The sequence below is a fragment of the Bacillus rossius genome, assembly GCF_032445375.1.
Source record: "Bacillus rossius redtenbacheri isolate Brsri chromosome 9 unlocalized genomic scaffold, Brsri_v3 Brsri_v3_scf9_2, whole genome shotgun sequence".
NCBI classification, from domain to species: domain Eukaryota; kingdom Metazoa; phylum Arthropoda; class Insecta; order Phasmatodea; family Bacillidae; genus Bacillus; species Bacillus rossius.
This window is the reverse complement of record NW_026962013.1, coordinates 18,672,322-18,693,804: the sequence shown is the minus strand read 5'-3', so window position 1 is coordinate 18,693,804 and position 21,483 is coordinate 18,672,322. Positions and strand designations below refer to the sequence as shown.

At 39.8% G+C, this 21,483-nt stretch overlaps 2 protein-coding genes across 3 annotated transcripts in view; one reads left to right on the top strand and one right to left on the bottom strand.

The window, feature by feature from the left end:
- Positions 1-21,483, top strand: part of LOC134542918 (myosin heavy chain 95F) — a 265,995-nt gene that overhangs the window by 100,282 nt on the left and 144,230 nt on the right. The window lies entirely within an intron of this gene.
- The window catches only part of LOC134542920 (diacylglycerol O-acyltransferase 2-like), a 58,065-nt gene that overhangs the window by 2,576 nt on the left and 34,006 nt on the right, over positions 1-21,483 (bottom strand). The window contains exons 4-5 of the mRNA XM_063387512.1: positions 9,184-9,358; positions 5,419-5,600 (exon numbers count right to left, since the gene is read on the bottom strand). Coding sequence (XP_063243582.1) covers positions 5,419-5,600; positions 9,184-9,358 — 357 coding nt within the window. The remainder of the gene's footprint in view (positions 1-5,418; positions 5,601-9,183; positions 9,359-21,483) is intronic.

The window sequence follows — 21,483 nt, the reverse complement described above, 5'->3', positions numbered from 1 at the left end:
AAACTTAAGACTTTGAAACAAGAATAGATAAAAGTCTGATAAACACTTCTATTACCTTCATTGTTCAATATGTATGTACACTGCTATTTTTCATCTGATCTTTTTATGTCAAAGGGCCTTACCGTCCTGCATGTGCTCATTGATAGTGCACGCCTGAGCCCCACCGTATGATTTTTGGGCATACAGACCCGGCAGAGACTCCCTAATAGGGTCGTGATGTCGCCCATGCATGAACGAGACTGTAACTGCCCAACTTAGACCTCCTAAACCCTTCCAGACCTGGTCCCCTCAGAGTGCCGGACACACTTGTAAAGTGAGCTCTTGAAGGCATCCCACACACCTGCTAGCAGAAGTTTATCAACGAGAAAGAATTTAATTAATCTCAATGTTGGCACAATTTATTATTTAGCATGATTACTTACACTTTTATAGTTATGTAAACAAGACTTGCAGTACATCTGCATAGTAGTGGTCATTCATACTCATGGCTGTAAAGTTCCTCACGCAGTAATTTCAAAACCTCTTAAAAAGTTACAATTCAACAGCCTGCCTCCCAAGGTAGGCCACAGGGATAATATTAAAACAATTAAAATTTTTTAAGATATTAACTAACGAGTCAGTGATGGTAAACGATTAAGCCTCTGGGGTGCCAATGCTTACTACCTTGGGCAGTGATGTTCAGACTGGGATGGATATCAGAAAATGGCCACTAACAAGGTCTCTTCCCACCTCGCCTATGACCATTATTAGTTACTAGATCCGTTCCTTTACGTTACGTTACAAAACTTATACATAAGAACACTTCACATGATTAAAACAAAATGTTAAAAAACCCTTTACAATCACGGTATTTGAATACATACATAAAGTTTGCAATTAAGTGCTGCTCAGGCATGCGTTCCAATATATCAGAGTGCCAGAGTACGATAAAATTAATGATATTTATTAAAAGGTTCGTTGTAGCTGGAAAGAAACAAGGGTCCTTGGAAAAAGAAAAATTACAAAGTTATATATAGTATATTTAAAGGTATTTATGGGAATGTCTCACTTCTAGTGATAATCACTGCACCATCCTTCAGGCCAGTGGTCCACTACTTGAATTCCAGCTTACGTCAAGCTACACACAGCGACAGACAGACAGACAGACAGACACACACACACACGAAGATAAAGCTATTAGTCCAGGCATTTTATGAGAAAAAGTTGTCGATTTATGGACAAATTGCAAGAAAAGGTTATATTATAACAAAATTTGCAGAAAAATTCGTAGGACAACATATCCAAAATCCACCGAAATCCACTTAATTTTGGTAACATTTTATCTGGGATTTGTCCCGGAAAAATGTGGATTAAATTAATAACTGTAAAACGGTGTGTTCAACAAAGAAAGGTATAGACACTAAAAATAAAGAGAGCCAAATTTACCATAACATATCAAAAATGTACAAAAATCCACTAATAACAACTATTTTGTTTTTTGGAATTTGTCCCGGAAAACCTAAAATATTTAAATAAATTGAAAATGGCACATTTTACAGCAAAATGTTTCAGGACAAAGTTAAAGTACACAACAATTTTCATAATATATTACAAATTCACAAAAATCAACACAAAATAGGTTTTTGGTTTTCCAGAAAATTTCCTGAAAAAGAAAAGACAAAACGAAAACGTTTTATCGTACGTCAAAGAAAGTTGTCACTAAAATTAAAGACTTTTTTGTATTAAATATAATTTCAATTCACCAAAATCTTCTCATATATATATAAATATATATTTACATATGTATATAGTTTTTTATGGGACTCGTCCTGGAAAATCTTTAAAAATTCAATAAAACAAAAACGGATCATATTGAAAAGGTTTCGGTGGGACAAACAGAAGCACACAAGATTTCCTATACTAGATCCTAAATTCACTGAAATCTGGTAAATAGATTTTATTTTGTGATCGGCCACGGAAAAAGTATTGAATATGTATGCTAAATAAGGGAAAGCATTGTATCCCATGTCAAATTATGTCAGATCCGAACTATATTCATTTTCCATAATATATTTTAAAGTAACTTAAATTATATTCTTTTTTCAGTAAGTGATGTGTTAAAACGTTTTTGAAATCTAGCAAAATTATTTTTCAGAAAAAAAATCAGACTCATTTCAACTGCTTATCGTTTGAAAGAAAAATTTGACACGTCCATTCTCACTAAACATACCATACAATTAAATTTACACAATATTTCCAGTGACCTGTTTCAAGAAGAAGTAGAAAAATATACACACATTGGGATGCACTCTGCAACACACAATACTGAATAAACATGCATGGATATGTAGGAACACCCTACCTTAAAAACCGTCACAGTAACTGCAGTCCTCGGGAGGTAATTCACGCCGGTTTTTACAGGTTGATCCATGACAGTTTACACAAGCAGAAGAACATGAGATGCCGTGTTTCCTACAACTGCAGTTGGATGCACCGCAACCATCTTCCTTGCAAGTGCACCTGATTACCTTCAAAAGGCATTCCGGAGCTGTTGACTTGTCTGTCGAAATTGGCAAGAGAAGGTGGCCATATTTTCTCCATCCCCATTCTTCTGGATTCATCTTAATTCCCTTCCATTCTTGTATCTGATAGAAAACCCATAAGAAATGGAAACGAGCTGAAGCACTAGTTGGAGGTAACTGTTCTGGTTGTACACATTTGGAACTAGTAGCTGCTTTCTCACTAAACACTTTAAAACGCAAAGTGTCGAGTGTGTCACTTCTCAATCCATTGTACAGGCATACTAGCAGCTGTTCTCCCGATTTTACAATGTCTTCTTTTGACACACTGGGAATACTATCTGAAAATACTTTCGCAAGTTGCCTGAAGGCACTGTCATTCTGGATCAGATACAATATTTTTCCCTTTCCTATTCCATAGTGTGTGATGTGTCACATCCCATGAATGCATAGCAGAAAAGAATATTACTACAAATTTCATCACCGAGCTTCAGCTTTAGCGCCTTAATTATAATATGTTTTCTTCTGCCTTTGTTCACTTTTTAAACACAGTTTTTTTTATACGATTTTGGGTCAAAGTAGTAGAGTAAAAGGACAAATAAATCTCTTGTGTTCCTATAACTGTTTTTGTCAACTGTTATTTTGCACATTTTTAGAGCTTTCTTGGACAATGTAAATATCTGCATCACCCGGCAGTGGCATGCCCAGGATTTTGCTCTGGGAGAGGGGGGGGGGGTCAGGCAGAAGGCTAGGACCTTTCCGGGGGGCCTGGGGGGTATGGAATACCCCCCAGCTAGGCGGGGGGTCCGGGGGTCCTCCACCAGGAAAATTTTGAAAAATAAGTGTTCAATTTGCTGATTTAGGCTATCTAAAATGGAAAGTGAACTAACTAAGTTTAATTAAACATTTATGCTTGTGTCATTGAATTTATTTTAATATCATACTAAATATTTATTTTTTTCATTTTATGAATTTAATATTAAAATATTTTTAGCCCTGGGGGGGGGGGGGATCCGGTCCCGCTCATCCCCCCCTCCCCCCTAGACACGCCCCTGTCACCCGGTGCTTCGACAACAGGACATTCTGCTTCGTGTAAATGTATTGCTAAATGCTAATAACCTTAAAAATTGTCCTTTATTTCGCTCGTTCAAAAGAAACATATCTTTACGGAGTGATAGTTGCATTTCTCCTGTGAATTCAACTACAGGTGATGCATTACCTCTTGTTCTTCTCATATGTGCTGTGTCTTTAGTACTGTGATTTTTCCCATATCAATCAAATACAGCAGTTGCTAATCCATAATTTTTCAAGATGAAACTCACGTACAGCTGAGCGATCTCGTTGTATGTTGCAGTATGGGGCCAAGGTAACTGATGAAGTAAATATCCTCCGTCAATGACATATTTAATCGCAGTTGTGTTTTCATTTTTAGAAACAGTTGAATTCTCTTTAGCCTCATTTGATTTGCAGAGTTATAACACATGGATACATAAAATCACTCAGTACAAGGGAATGGGAATTTAATCATATAAATAGTAACTATATCAGGACAATAGTCAGTAATTTTAAGAAAATTTTGATAAAAGTTAATTATATAATGCAATTTTTTTGCCCTTAGTTTAATTCACAATATTTTGAAGTACGGTGCACTGTTTCGGTTTTTTTCTTTTGATAACTTTTTTCCAGGACATTTCCTGGAAAACAAAAAACCAATTCAATGTTGAACTGTGTGAAATTCTAATATATTATGAAAAACATTGTTTATTTATCTTTTCCTAAACCATTATGCTGTAAAGTGCACAATTTTCAATTTATTTCATTTTTAATATTTTTTCCGGAACTAATCCGGGAAAACGAAGCAGAAGTTATAAGCGGATTTTCTTGAACTTTGGATATGTTATGGAAAAGTTAATGTTCTTTAATTTTTGTCTACAGGTTTTGTCGTCAGATGCACCGTTTGAGTTATTTATTTTCGCGTTTTTCCGGGACAAAACCCGGAAAAGAAGATACCAAAGAAAGTGGATTTCGGTGGATTTTAGATGTTATTCTACGAATTTTTCCTGTGAATTTTGATGTAAAAAACCTTTTCTTGCAATTTGCTCATGTTTTTTTTTCATATCTTTCCTGGACTATAGGGAGATTATGGGTAAGGAGGGATGTGGCAGAGCATTGGGCTCAAGTGGGCGTGACCTTGATGATGTCAACTTATAGGATATTTTAATTACATTTCAATTCCTCTTATGTCTACCCATCCTATTCAGGCCATTATGACGTTTTGTCACCTCAAATGATGGGCATCCATGCAAGTGAAATAACCAGTACCAATGACATTTTGAAGAATGATGAATCAACAATCAGTCAAAGGGCTGCAAATTTGATGGTCAATTCAGAACACTGCCAGGATAGCTGCTTAGACATGGCTTTGTGACAAGTACCGACCAGCCATATCATTTTGGCCTTTGTGTTTTTAAGTTAGCAGCATCCTTGAGACCCTACACCCAGGATATCCTTGCTGGCAACAACCCTGCTGCCTTCTCAACCCTTAGTTGCCTCATATTCGCCATGGGCTAGCGTGCACCTCCTCACCTACACTTGCTAGCACTCTTTTCACGTTATCACAACGGCCATTGCAACCTACCGGCAGGGGCTTACATGAGGGGTGAAGAGAAGAGGGGAAGCAACAGCTGTAAAGAATTTGAAAGCAAACAGCAGGCAGAGGTTCCCCTCCCCCACCCCCAGCCTACTGTCTTAATTTCTGCATACCCTCCCCTACCTACCCACCAGCAGTCATTCAGTTAGTTACCTCTGTATGCCACCGACAAGACATGCAACAATACTGTGGGCGTATAAAAAAAGTGGACCTACTTCAGTCGAATTCCAAATGGAGAACAAAAACACGTATGTAAATGCACGCACGTACCAACTGTGACCACGGGCTTGCGGAACGGGATGAAGCCGAAGGCCCCCATGGGGATGACCGGGGCGATGCCGAACATGGCGCGGACCTGATCCTGCAGCCAGCGCAGCCAGGAGCCCTCGGGGCTGGGCACCTGGTCGTACAGGTCCGTCTCCCCGAACGAGATCACGGGCACCAGGGGCACGCTGCAAGCACACGCTCGTTTAGACTAGCACATGCACGATCCTGCAGCGCATCAACCCACTTGTAATTAGTACTTAATACCATGAACCCAAAATACTTCACTAGGAAAACTGGTTAAAAATTAAAATTTGTTGCCTCGTTCTTCACCTTTGAATGTGACAAATTAAAAAAAAAAGAAGAAGAAGCATGGATTCCACACTCGACAGAAGTGAAACTTTTTGTTTATTAGTTATACATAGATAAATTACTAGTATTTTTTAATAGAACAAGAGATGATAATTGCGAATAATAAAGATGCTGGTATGATCTCAAAATAACTGTGCCACACGAATATATGAAGTGTAGATTCTTTGAATAAAAAAAGTACTAAATTTTTTTCTCTTACATTTAAAACAGATTTTGAATAATTCTTAAACTTGAATATTGCCAATAATTATGTAGTTTATGCAGCTAAAGTAATGGACGTGTGTAGTCTTGAGGTAGGTATCTGGCATCTGAAAGTGACAACACGGCATATGAATAGGATCTAGCTCAATGCTACTTTGTCGAGCCACAGTCACCGACAGCTACACTCCGAAATACACACAGAAATATTCACACCTCTTAGTTGAACTTAACATATTTGCACTCTCGTGGGCTCATATTTATAATATGGTGTGTGTTTTAGTTAATCAAATAATTCATGACAAAATGATTACACAAGTCAATCTAAAGTGTGAAAAGCATTATACTAGCAGAAAATTTAGTTACATAGCTAAAACAATACATAACACTGTAACAATACTGATCTACACATACATATACACATAGGCGTGCGCACGGTAGGTGCCACAGGTGCCTTGGCACCACCATTAGGGTTAACGTTATTTTGTTTTTTACAAGCAGAAATAATACATACATACTTACAAAAATCCGTATTATTTTCTAAAAGTATGTTTTCCAATCGTGTCGAGTTACAGATATGTGCTCATAACACTATCAGTATATCAATTATCAATCGAACCAACTATACACATGGAAACAAGCCAGTTGCAATTACTTGTGTTGTACACGCAGGCCGCGGCTACGAAACTTTTGAAATGTAAATACTTCTCATAGTTCTCCTTGAATTACATAGAATGCGCTCTCGGTGTCCACTGTTCACTCCACTCGGCAGGCGCACGGAATAATAGCCGCCGTCCGCCAGGGTTTATTTAAAAAAAGAGAGAGTTTAGTTAGTTAAAATGATATGCTTACTCGATGACTTATATGCAGTCGCCGACAAAACAATTTTGTTGTATTCCAAAAGTTAAAACTTCTGCCCACTCTTATTTGTGTATTTTTATTATTTTAATATTTTACATATTTAAGGTATGTTACAAAAACTCCCTTGATTTGTTGATTTTAAAACTTAACATTTGAGAATGTTTTTTCTAGCATTTATTTGGCGTCTTCAGAAAACATGTAAGTATGGTTTTTCAAAGCCACCAGCATGAATTCCATGCAAACAATTTGTGCAATTTACTTTATGGCTCAACAAAGCTTAAAACTGTAAATAGTTTAGTAGTTTTCCTGGTGATTATAACGTTCAAAGCCATAATTTGTCATAAAAAATGTTAAAATTTTTAAATCTGTGTATTTATATTTTTTGTTCGGAAACACCTTAAATAGCACCATTTTGCGCTTTCAAATCCAAATTTTTCCGGGGGAGGACCCAGAACCCCCCGCTTTAGGCTCGGGGTCCGTGAATGACAGGGCTGTTGTGTAATTTGGCACCACCAATACTTCAGTCCTGCGCACGCCTATGCATATACATACATGAAATTAAACAATTTTCTTTTGAATATGGCCCAAGAGAATGGTGCACAAAAATAAGCTCAAACACGGTTGTGTTGCCCTCCGCCCAAAAACTCCCTAACGTAAGGTGGTGTCAGGCGCAGACAAGTCCTTACTGCCACAACTTGCCTCTTCCTGCAGCATGGCAGGGTTAAAGCTTATTAACTTCTTAAAATGCATGCCTGTTTGGTAAAAAGGAAATTGGTTTGAAGAACTAGCTTCAAAAATACGTATTATTTACATACTTATTGTTTACAAGACAACTGACTAATATTATGATTCTATGTGCTAAGGAGAACATTAAGTTTTGCACATATACTGATTATTAAATTAATTTTCTTATTTCTAATAGTGGTCTCGGGAATTAATTTTAGTGTACTATTGAGCTTTACAATACGGACTATCTTTCATAACTTTGTCATCTACCTTCAGATAAATGTTGTGATGAAAGAGTACTACTGGTAACTTAACTATAATTAAAGTTTCTGGATTCTTTGAATACTGTATTTTGCAACAGAACTTTTATCTTAAAACATGCTCAATATAACTTCCTGACTATTAGTAAGCTAAACCAGTAAAATTCTTATTTGTAGACAATGTGGTTGTTATAATATTGTACATATTGAATTGCACTTATCAAGGGTTATAAACTTGTCGCCTTAAGTAAGAATGTGTGTACTGAATTTTTATCTAATAATTTTTATTTAATATTTTTATCTCCCTATAAACGTATTAAAAACCAATGTTTATTACAACCAATTCTTATAAAGTTTACAAGCACTATTTTAACCAATAATAGTTATTGATCTATTACCCATAATAGTAATTCCATTAAGGAATTTTGTATATTAATTGGTTATTATAGAACGTAAGATTTTTTTTATTTATCACATTGAATTACAAATTAAGACACTAGTTAGCTAGAGTAATTCATTGATTATTCATTCTCATATTGTTGATGTTCTTAGAGAGTATAATATCACCGGCACCCTATATTCTTTTAATTACTAAATACATAGAGAAATTAAATCATTTATATGATTTCTCATATTATTCCTAACTGTCACCGTGCAATAGCTTCACAAATAACTCATTCTGGAACCCATTTTGAAAGATAAAAATTGTAACCGAGTCATCCTTGATAGACATATGCTATCGCTAACTTTTCTGTAAGGCTTTTCAAAACTTACAATTCCGTAATAAATTAATTTTATGTCTGAAGACATGTACAAATCAGCATAAGCCATGAAAGTGGCCTAAAAGTGTTTTAACAACTGGGTTACAAATCATTGGGCTTTCTCTACTATCTTTAAATTTAAACTGGAATGTATTGGACACAAACCTTCCGGAAGAAATTCTCTAAATTATGGTGAAAACCGCATGAAAATCCATTTTTCAGTTTAGAAGTAAGCAAACTAACAGACGTGGATAGAGACTGTTTTACACTATTTATAGTTGTACTTTTAGAATACTGTTTTGGGTTCTATTTACCGTGAAACGATAAACTATGTAAATATTTTCCCGGTGTCACTCCATGGTAAAGTAGCATTTCTTTTAAATCTACACAAAAACATCAGTTTGACAAAACAAAAAGAAAGTCTTTAATATTCATCCTTAATAAGCTTTAATTGCAATACTTGCTGTTAGCAAAAATATGGTTATTTGGATAAAATTAGCAAGCCATGAAAGTGCCACCAATATCAGATTTGCTTTGCATCCTATTGGCAGTGTGTGGCAACCACCATTTTACTAAGTGATGACGTGGCATACCCGTTCTTGACTGCAAGCCGTACAAAACCCTTCCTCCTCTTCAGGATGACAGTGTAGGAGCCGGGATAGCAGTAGTAGGCTTCCGACGCCCCTCCGACAACCAGGGCCGTCGCGTGACCCCCACCGGGGTAGCTCAGCAGGTAGTCTATGTTCTTCTCAGATGCTGCACCAGACCCTGGAGAAACAACAACGTGTACCCTCCTTGATGCAACATGAGAACGCACAGATGTGAACATTCTGCATCTTACACCGGAGACCCAACCTTCCCATCATATTTTAATACCATTTTGTGTTCTTTAGTACCTTCACAGAGAATGAAACTATTCTCTTTAACAAACTATCACTAATAATATTTTAAAAATGGTAGTGGTGATATTTCTTCATCCCACAAGAAAAATCATGTATTCTTTGATCAATAAGTTATATTATCACAGTAATTATATATATATATATTTTTTAATGAAGAAATCAGGCAACTTTTCATGGCATTTTTAGTTAACATTAGGGATGGTTAATCAAATCCTCAAACTCTCAAATCCTCATATCCCATCAAATCACGAATATTCTATGGATTCAATTTTATAGGAAAAAAAATTTGAAGTTAAATATTAGAGGAAATGAAGAAAATTAAAAAAATTCAAGACAACCTTTTAAGCTTACTGAGACAATATTTTTTTTCATATTTAACCTGTTACCTTTCCAAGACAGTATACTTTTTAACATGTAATTATGTAAATAAAAATACAAGATAAATTGATTCTGGAAAATTAGTTTGTGAAACAAACAATTAAGAGGTGAATTTTTACATCCTAGTAAATACTTTTTAAATTATTAAACAATTTTTTATTTGAGAGCACATTCAGATTCAAGTTTGAGATTTTCTTTAGGATTTGAATTTGAGATTCGGATTTGATAAAATTGGGATTTGACCCATCACTAGTTAACATAAAAAAACTTTAGACTATGCTATAGTTTTCTAAACTAAACCATGTGAAAAAGAGTATGTTCACAGCATTAAATTCATTCAGTTTAAAAGAAACCGATAGTTTTGCACGAGGGAATGCCCAGCTAATGCATTAATATACATGTTTCTCACTCAACCACCTATATACCATAAATCCTATAAAACTAACTGCTGAAGTTGCTTGCAAAGAAGAATTTTTCATAATTTTGAAAATTTGCCAACTGTGTGCCAATACATTTTTTTTCCGCAAACAAGCAGTTCTATTTTGGAGGGCTATGCCCTCCCTTAAGCCCGAAGTGCCTTGCCCCTCTCACACCACACCCCCATCTTAGCCCAACACCACCCTCCATGTAGGACTTATTTTTAAACCTCCCACCAGCAGTGTACCACATTAATATTTTCCTAATTAATATAATTAATTTTACTTTTTATTTCATGCCGCAAGTGTATATCTTTCTGTTTATGACAATAATGATGGAGCAGCACTACGCACAAACATTTCGGAATGCACTATTGTTTGAGCGTTTTAGTTATCGAAATTAAATACTACACGTGCAAATACATAACTAATATTAATAAAGTTGACGTCAGCCGGGGTTTCGCCCCACGAGCCTGAGAACCTCCGTTCCCTTTCCCACCACCTTTCCTACCCGGCATTTGTGTCGTGACGTACGTAGCCGTGTGGGATTCAAACTGCACGCCACGAACTACAGCAAGAGGGCGCTTAGCTGCAGAGCGCCGCACCCCTAATATATATTAATAAATATTGTAATCCTTTTTCTTTCCGCCCCAAAACAGTGTAACGATGGCTATGCATGTGAGTGTCTTTTAATTAACGAATTCATGATGTTTTGTTATTTAATAAGTGCACGCACGAACAAGGACGCTCCCTAGCGGGCGACGGAGGAACTAGCATGCAACTCATTTGAACCATGTTTTATTCTTATAAGTAATTATTACAGACGGTCTGGACATGGAAGTAATTTAATAATTTTTGTAAAAGGATTTATGTATTTTCTAATAGTAACTCGGGGCACGCCACAGCTTAGTTGTAACGGTAATTGTGTTCGGCGTGAAGGGGTGCCATGTTGCCTCCCGCAAGCCATGAGCTCATCCCAGTCTCCTACAGCCGGCCGAGAGCGGACGTCTCTGCAGACACCCCGAGGACATCACCGTTGGTTCACCGATCAGTAGTTCTGTAAATTAATTTATCCAAATCGTTTTCTTTTCATCCTCGGGGCCTCTCTCGGTCAGAGAGACTGCATAAGTAATAATTATCTACTCTTCGGAGTTTTTATCTCATCGGTGTTTTAAGTAACGGCTTGAGGCGGCCACGTGCGTGGTTCGCCTCCTCACCTAATCTGATTCGTGCCTCGGGCATTGTATAGCTGTATCAATGGAGGATCGTGTAAAGATGTGTACCGTGAGTAGAATAAAAACCAATTAACTGAGTTAAGTGTTTTGTGTTCGGGGGGACCACGTGGGTCCTTAACCTGGTCAGCGGCGTGTGGGACGCCCTGAGAGCCCACTGCGACAATTAGGAGTGTGCCCGACGCTGAGAGCGGGCTTAGTTAGGGACAGGAGCTGCGTAAAACATCAGGAGGACTAATATCTCGCCGTACACGGGCCACGTAACGCCCTGAGTTAGTCTTTCAGCCGGGTCCACGTGCCCACTCACGTGGTGGCGCCCATTAATTTCCACCGATATTCTCACCTCAACACCGGTACGCCCTCAAATGGCGCCCAAGAGCGTGTGGCGAGATATTGAACATGTCGTGGATATCAGGCCCACACGAGTTAGTGCGTGTTAGGCGGTTGTGCACCGGAGCGCGAGATAACGGGACCGAGCGGCCACGTGACCAGCCGAGCGCGCGCACTTCCGAGAATTCACAGCGAGCAGCCAGGTGGCTGCATTCCTCGCAACAACAACAACTGGGCGCAGTCAGTGTGTGTGTGTACCGCCAGCCGCGTCGCGAGGAGAAGAGAGACAATCGACCAGTCTCACCACCACACACAGCCATGTCGGACAATCACGGACTTAACAACAATCCGGGCGTGATCCAGGCAAGTGAGTTGTTAAAAACGAATACCTAACTTGTACTGTGCTATGTGCGCGCAACTGCATCAGATGAGCGGGACGGCGGGAACATCCTTGATGGACACGTGCGTGTGCTTAGGGCAGTATGACGTACCACGGTATTACGAACAGGCGGTGCGGGCGGAACAATACGAGCCGGAACACGGGAAGTGCATGGGCGCGGAGTGCGGCGGAGACGTGCGGGGAGGCGGCTGGTGCCGAAACTGTCGTGCGTTCAAGCACACGGCGTGCTTCACGAAGACCGAAATCGCCTCGTTTCAGGACAGGTGGTACACGTGCCAATGGTGTCACCACGCGAGGCGAGCGAGCATGCCGAGTCACAGCCCGGTGAGGGACGTCGCCGACACACCACGTGGCAGGATGCCCCTTGTAGACCACGTCGAGCTGCCGGAGTTCACCGGGAGGACCAGCGACGACCCGCGGAAATTCGTGCGCACGTGCCAGGAACGTCTGAGTCGCTACGGAGTACCGGAGTGCGAGTGGGCGGACAGGGTCGGCAGCGCACTCAAAGGCGAGGCCAAGACGTGGTGGCAGATTACCCATGAGTACGACATGCCGTGGGCGGAGTTTGCAAGGCAGTTCGAGACAAGATTTGCTGACGTTAAGGCGGAAATGAGAGTGTGAGCGGAGCTGTATTGCCTCGAGCAAGGGATTACATAGACGGTGGAGGCGTTCGTCATCAATAAAATACGTCTGCACAAGCAGCTGTGCCCCGACGGAGAGCCGACGGAGGTACTGGAGCGGGTGGTGGAGCTGATGCGCCCGGAACTTAGGCCACATCTGCGCCTGCTGACGCGATGCCCGGCCGAGGAGTTCATCCAGCATGCCCGCACTGTAGAGAAAGACCTGCGGGCCGCGAGGCCGCCCAGAGACATCACACCCTCCAGAGGCAAGCAGGAGGACGTGGCGCCCGCCGACACCAAGGCACTGGTGCCCTACGTCACACCTACCTGGGGCGACCCTGGCGCGACGAGTCAGGGTCAGGCAGCCCCCTCTGGCCGGCATGGCGGAGGCATACCACTGACGGCAGCCAACCACCGCAGTGCCACACGTGCCCGGCCGGTACGCGGCACTGGCACGAGGACTGCCCGGTGAGGAACAAGTTCCGGCCCGACATCATGAACAGACGGCCGTCGGGGAACGGGCAGCAGGGGGCGGCGAACTGAAACGGCTCACCTCCCCCGCCACGCTCAACAACAACAGACCAACAACGGCGAGGCCCCTCCTGGGTCACGTGGGAGCGGCGGAAGCAGACCTGTTGCGGATCCCGGTGGTTGTCAACGGGCGCGCAGTCCACGCGCTTGTTGACACCGCCGCCAGCCATAACTGCGTGGCCGCGCGCGTGATCGGCCGCGCCGACGTCGAGTCGCGCCCAGGCCAACTCCACCTGGCCACCACGGGAGACATCTGCCACACCCGGGGCATCGCGACGCTGGAGGTGGACGTGCAGGACCACCGGTCCACCACGACAGCACTGGTAGTGGAGCGGCTGCGCGACGACGTCATCCTTGGGCTGCCCTGGCTCTACGAGCAGCACGCCACCATCGACGTCCGGGCCAGATGCGTGCACGTCGTCACCCAGGGACGGCGCACCATTCACGGGCTGGGTAGGCCGACTCCCCCAAAAGTAAACAAGGTCAGTCTCGACGAGTTTCAGCACGGGGTGCCCCCCCGAGTTCCATGCCATCATCCAGCAGGTCCTCGATCACCAGTGTAATGTGTTTGCCTCCGCGGATCCGCTAAAACGTACCACCATAGCTGAACATGCCATCCCAACCCATCCTCACAAGCCAATGTTTATCCCGCCCGGTAGCTACGGCCACGCCGGTAAACAGATCATTCTAGATCAGGTTCAGGACATGTTACAGGACGGCATAATTGAGCCTAGCGAGAGCCCGTGCAATTTTCAAGTCGTGCTGGCGGAGAAAAAGGACAGCAAATTACGTTTTTGTTTCAACTTTAAGCCTATTAACAGGTTAACAATTAACGCACCGCCCCCTCTGTTGAACATAGCCGACACGCTCACGGGACTGGGAAACGCCAAAATATTTTCTTCCCTTGACTTAAAATCGGGATATTGGCAGGTGCCAATACGGCAGGCGGACCGGCCCAAGACAGCATTCACGGCCCCAGACGGGCGTAGATTTCAATTTTGCTTGATGCCATTCGGACTCCAAGATGCCCCCGCCACATTCCAGGGGATGATGACACGCGTTCTGGATAATTATTCGGGCAAGTTTGCAGCCGCATACCTAGACGACATAATTATATGGTCACAGACGTGGGAGGAACACGCACATCACCTAGCGCTAGTCTTAGAACGCCTGGAAAGCCAAGGCCTCACGTGTCATCGCGAGAAATGTCACTTGGGGACCACGGAACTGGACTTCCTGGGTTTGGTAGTCAACAGAGGGAAACCGGCCCACGGAAAAACAACTTAACGTCATTGTCAACAAAGAGCCCCCACGCACGAGTAAACAGCTGCAGAGATTCCTGGGATTAACCAACTGGCTGCGGGCCTTCCTTCAATAATTCTCAGTAATAGCCGCGCCGATGACAACAGCTGTCACCCAAGCGACCTTTCCGGTGGACTGCGGAGGCCCAGGACGCCTTTGACGAGTTAAAGCGCAGATTTCGGCAGTGTCACTTACTCGCGCGACTGGACCCGAACAAGCCACTGATCGTACAAACAGACGCGAGCGAGAAGGGAATAGGGGCCACGGACACGGATGAGGGCGGGTTTAGGGGCTTCCCGGAAGTAGAGGCGGAGCGGGGGACACCCGCGACAACGACGACTACCCGACCGAGACAACTGTTTAAGGATTTGGGAGACGGGGCCTCACCCTTCAGGGGATTCCTCAGCGACACGGCAGGAACATCAGACCAACCAGAGCCCCAACCACTCGTATGGGAGCCAGAGAAAGCGGAGATTAGACCGGCATCACCAGACGAGCCGCTGTGGCCGCTACACTTCTCTCTGGCGGACGCTACGTTTAGTGTGACAGTGGAGGAGCCGCCGGAGGACGAGACAGCGCAGAGGGAGGAGGTAGATCCCGCGTCGGAGACACCGATCCCGGCACCGCGATACCAACTGCGAACCCGCGTGCCCGCGCGAGAACCCAGCTGCTGTACGATACGGACGTTGGAAGACAGCGCGCACACCAGGAGCGACCACGCCCACCGGGCACAAAAGGAAACGTCGGCATGACAGGCTATTCGAGGGGGGAAGGCAATTGACGTCAGCCGGGGCTTCGCCCCACGAGCCTGATCATCCTCCGTTCCCTTTCCCACCACATTTCCTACCCGGCATTTGTGTCGTGACGTACGTAGCCGTGTGGGATTCAAACTGCACGCCACGAACTACAGCAAGAGGGCGCTTAGCTGCAGTGCGCCGCACCCCTAATATATATTAATAAATATTGTAATCCTTTTTCTTTCCGCCCCAAAACAGTGTAACGATGGCTATGCATGTGAGTGTCTTTTAATTAACGAATTCATGATGTTTTGTTATTTAATAAGTGCACGCACGAACAAGGACGCTCCCTAGCGGGCGACGGAGGAACTAGCATGCAACTCATTTGAACCATGTTTTATTCTTATAAGTAATTATTACAGACGGTCTGGACATGGAAGTAATTTAATAATTTTTGTAAAAGAATTTATGTATTTTCTAATAGTAACTCGGGGCACGCCACAGCTAAGTTGTAACGGTAATTGTGTTCGGCGCGAAGGGGCGCCATGTTGCCTCCCGCAAGCCATGAGCTCATCCCAGTCTCCTACAGCCGGCCGAGAGCGGACGTCTCTGCAGACACCCTGAGGACATCACCGTTGGTTCACCGATCAGTATTTCTGTAAATTAATTTATCCAAATCGTTTTCTTTTCATCCTCAGGGCCTCTCTCGGTCGGAGAGACTGCATAAGTAATGATTATCTACTCTTCGGAGTTTTTATCTCATCGGTGTTTTAAGTAACGGCTTGAGGCGGCCACGTGCGTGGTTCGCCTCCTCACCTAATCTGATTCGTGCCTTGGGCATTTTATAGCTGTATCAACGGAGGATCGTGTAAAGATGTGTACCGTGAGTAGAATAAAAACCAATTAACTGAGTTACGTGTTTTGTGTTCGGGGGGACCACGTGGGTCCTTAACCTGGTCAGCGGCGTGTGGGACGCCCTGAGAGCCCACTGCGATAATTAGGAGCGTGCCCGACGCTGAGAGCGGGCTTAGTTAGGGACAGGAGCTGCGTAAAACATCAGGAGGGCTAATATCTCGCCGCACACGGGCCACATAACGCCCTGAGTTAGAGTCTTTCAGCAGGGTCCACGTGCCCACTCACGTGGTGGCGTCCATTAATTTCCACCGATATTCTCACCTCAACACCGGTACGCCCTCAAAGTTATATAACTGTAATTTGATTGAAAGGGTTTAAAAGGTTTGCTATGTCTTCACCATCAAATTAATCAATCATGACCTAACTGTAACTTGATCCCAGCCTAGTCTCGCTAAACCACCGCTCAGTGTAGGACCCAACCATCGCACCGAGGACATCAACTTTGGTAACATCAGTCTAAGCATCCGCTGTTCATTTAAATACTTCAAACTTTCTCTCAGGTCTTCTCTACATGGCAGACTGCTTAACATCATTATGTAAGTCTATAGAGCATCCCACTCTTAGATTGCAGTGTGGAAGTAAATGGGCGCATTTTCTCTCTCTCTCTCTCTCTCTCTCTCTCTCTCTCTCTCTCTAACACGCGCCGATTGCCGTTAGCGCTGTCCTTGTTTCTTCGTTCGTTGTTGCCAAATATCAAACTGAATTAAAATTTTAATTTTTGGACCAAGCTTTTTTTCATATTGTATAGCATCGAAAAACGCATCTGTCATTGCTTATTTTGAATACTTAAAATATTTTAAGTGTCCGAAAAAATTAAAAAAACATAACTTATTCACTGCAAACTGTTTTGAAGTATTCCGAGATGTTTCACATAAAAAAAAATAACCTACATGTGTATTTCATTCAGATTTTTTTTATTAATAAATTAATGCCTTAGGACGCCACCGAACAAATGTTAAGACAAAAACTATAGAGGTTTCACTTAAATAATTTTTTTAATATACTGAAATGCATTTTCTCACAAACTGACAAATCAAAAAGTTGACCAGCGGAAAACTTTTTTTCTATTAAAGATAGATGGGGGACGAAAGTGTGAAAAATGTTCACAATGAATTGAATTAGTTTTTAAAAGCAGCTCCATCTCAATTGCTTCTACATTTTCCGTGGAAATAGCTGTTAAAGATGTGTCTTATCAGTACAAGAGCGCGCTGCAATAGAGGTTTATCTCACAAGCTGCCGTCGTAAAGGAAACAGGGTCGTGTGCTTAGATAAGTGGGGTTCTGTCCTGCAAGCAATTTCAAATACATGGCTTCCTTAGTCAACCATGTATTTCCTTAGACACGCATTTCTGAAAACCAGCCTGCCAGTTAGTATCGCGTCTCGCGACGAAGCAACGCGTTGTGTCCGGTGACTCGTTACAGTTATAATTTTGACAAACAAATTATATATTAACATACGTGATTTTATTTTCTACATTTATTTTTATTATGTACATATAAAATATGGAAGTTAGAACACCTAAAAGAAATTATATCGGTAGGCTACGCGGGAGGGAGCGCAAGATTGTGTTGAATGTATTTGAGTATATTTCAAAAAATATGAGTGTGTGCAATGAAATTAAGGAAGCTTACCATTCTTCTGGTCAGCTCTGTGCTACTCTTACGGAAGGGGTATCAACATTGGTCAGCGGTAGCGATAGTGATTAAAAGGTATGTGATATTAATTTCTTAATCAAGTTAACGTTACATTTATCGTATAAATTTATATGAATGAAATGTGTGTGAACAGATTCTTGTTGTAAGTTAAAGTTAAAAAAATTTCCTTATCGGCACAGCCTAAAGGCGCAGGAAGATTTTGATGATTATATTTCTTTAAATTAGAACAAAAAGGGATATTTATATCCTTAAACCCATATTTATTTCTTCCCCTTGCAGTAATGGTTGTTACAAAATATATTTTAATCGAATCTTAAACATAATGTGTAAAATGTATCAAATAAATACGAAGGAATTTAATAGCGATGATGGTACAAAATTTTGAATTATTTTTCTATCCTCAACACAAAGCATCTTATCAAACATTGTTTTTGACAAAGTTTTGGAAAATAATTATGATATTTACAAACAATTTGAACAGATTTGATAAGGTGTCTACTAACGCAGTTAAGTTCTTTTGTCCGGTGAAAATATTTTTCGAACCCATGCAGTTATGGCTGGTCGTATCAAAAATTTATTTAGAAAACATTTTTTGGCATTAGGTACTCCGAGTTATCATACGTTAAAACGGATGCGATATTATGGGAGTTGTTGCAATTTCTGTTTTTTCAAAAAAGCTTCCCCATTTCGACCCAATTGTTCGGATTTTTCCCATAACTACTCGACCGAGAATTTCCATTACCGTATTTTATTTATCATTTTGGACATGACTTGTCCAAAAATATGGCATTTATCGGGCCCATGAAAATGTGATTATTTATATTTATATTTATTTATATTTATACATATATATATTTATACATATATATATTTATACATATATATATTTATACATATATATATTTATACATATATATATTTATACATATATATATTTATACATATATATATATTTATACATACATATATATTTATATACATATATATTTATATACATATATATTTATATACATATATATTTATATATATATATTTATATACATATATTTATATACATATATTTATATATATATATATTTATATACATATATATTTATATACATATATATTTATATACATATATATTTATATATATATATTTATATACATATATTTATATACATATATATTTATATACATATTTATTTATATATATATATTTATATATATATATTTATATATATATATTTATATATATATATTTATATACATATATATTTATATACATATATATTTATATACATATATATTTATATACATATATATTTATATACATATATATTTATATACATATATATTTATATACATATATATTTATATACATATATATTTATATACATATATATTTATATACATATATATTTATATACATATATATTTATATACATATATATTTATATACATATATATTTATATACATATATATTTATATACATATATATTTATATACATATATATTTATATACATATATATTTATATACATATATATTTATATACATATATATTTATATACATATATATTTATATACATATATATTTATATACATATATATTTATATACATATATATTTATATACATATATATTTATATACATATATATTTATATACATATATATTTATATACATATATATTTATATACATATATATTTATATACATATATATTTATATACATATATATTTAGACATATATATTTAGACATATATATTTAGACATATATATTTAGACATATATATTTATACATATATATTTATACATATATATTTATACATATATATTTATACATATATATTTATATATATATTTATATATATATGGGAATTTTAGAACATAAAAGAAAACTATAAGAAATTTTCATCTACAATAGGTAGTTTTTATTTGAAATTTACATAAAAGTGGCATTATTACAAATTTATATGTGTAATAGTATAAAATATTATTAATTACGATATGATTTCTTAAAATGATTCTTGTTCGATCCGAATTGCAAAGACACACATCTCCTGAAATTTCGTAATGTGTTAGAGATTTGGCAACAGCGCGCGCCATAAGCAGTGTACTGTGCAATCTAAGAGTGGGACGGGCTGTAGTAATGGACCTTTGACAAATGGATGTAGCCGGGTGGGGGGGGGGGGATTAATTATTTTGATCCTTCGAGGACTACAATAATAGTCTAGTTGCCTATTTTACAAAAGCAGCAGGAATTGGTGTCCTGAGTCATCTACACCTAATGCCCGTCTTCACACGCGTTTTTTTGTAAGCTTGTCTGTCTTACAAACCTAACATGCAAGTTTCAAGTACCGGTATTTAATATCAGGTACACGAGGTGTTTTAACAAAATCAAACAATTTATTGAAGAATGGAGTATTTAAAAATTTAATAATCTTAAAAATGCAATCACAAAAATAAATTACTCATAAAAATGATATATTGGTTATATATAATCTATAGATTATCACAAACTCCTGGCTACGGCCCTGTTCGACACAAAAACAACAAACTCTAGAAGACTGTCACGTGGTTCCCTGGTCAGCAACCAAGATCTAAACACATTTTTAAACAAGTTTTTAAACACAAACAAAAATACATACCCTTTATTTTTTTCAAGTTAATATTATCACCTTTCAAACTTTGAGTATGATTTTTCAATAGGTAAGCGATTTTTGTGGATGCTGATAATAGTTTAAAATTTTGGGGTGGTGTGATTTCGCATTCATGTATGTAGCTTAAAACACTATTTGCGTATATTTATCGTGCTCGATATTTTAAAGAATTCTACGTTAAATTTAGTGTCCGAAGCCCGAGTTTCGTATATGCAAGTGTGTTCGCAACATGAGAATGCCCGAGGTTGGGTGTTGCACGTCTCTTGGAGAATACTGTGTGGACTCCCTATTATCCGCGCATGCTACGAAAAAATACAGCACATATGTAAACCTGTATTTTATTACAAGTGAGCAAAATTTTAACTCTACTGATGAGTGTATTGTGTGCAGTATACAGTAAAACGCCACAGGCCTTCTCTGAACTCACGCAGTAGGCTGGCATGCGTTGCTATTTTTGTCTCTGTCGCGCTTTGTTCCTAGTAGTATGGTTGCTTTGAAATTTAATGTTTTCCTTTTTTTTTGTTTCCCATTTTCGGCTCTTTTGCGGATCATCCGCGATTTTCACTATCCGCTGCGGCCCTGCCACTTCATTTCGCGGATAATCGGGAATGTACTGTACTGCAGTGGCGTAGCCAGGATTTGTGTATGGGGGTATTAAGAAGCATGGTTTCCACAACCCCCCCCCCCCTCCCACCCACCCGTGTTAAAGCGGGGGGGGGGGGGGGGGGTTCCGGGGGTCCTCCTCCGGGAAAATTTGAATTTTAAGGTGTAAAATAGTGCTATTTTAGCAGTTTTCGGTACTTAAATTTAAATATTGTAATGGTAAAATTT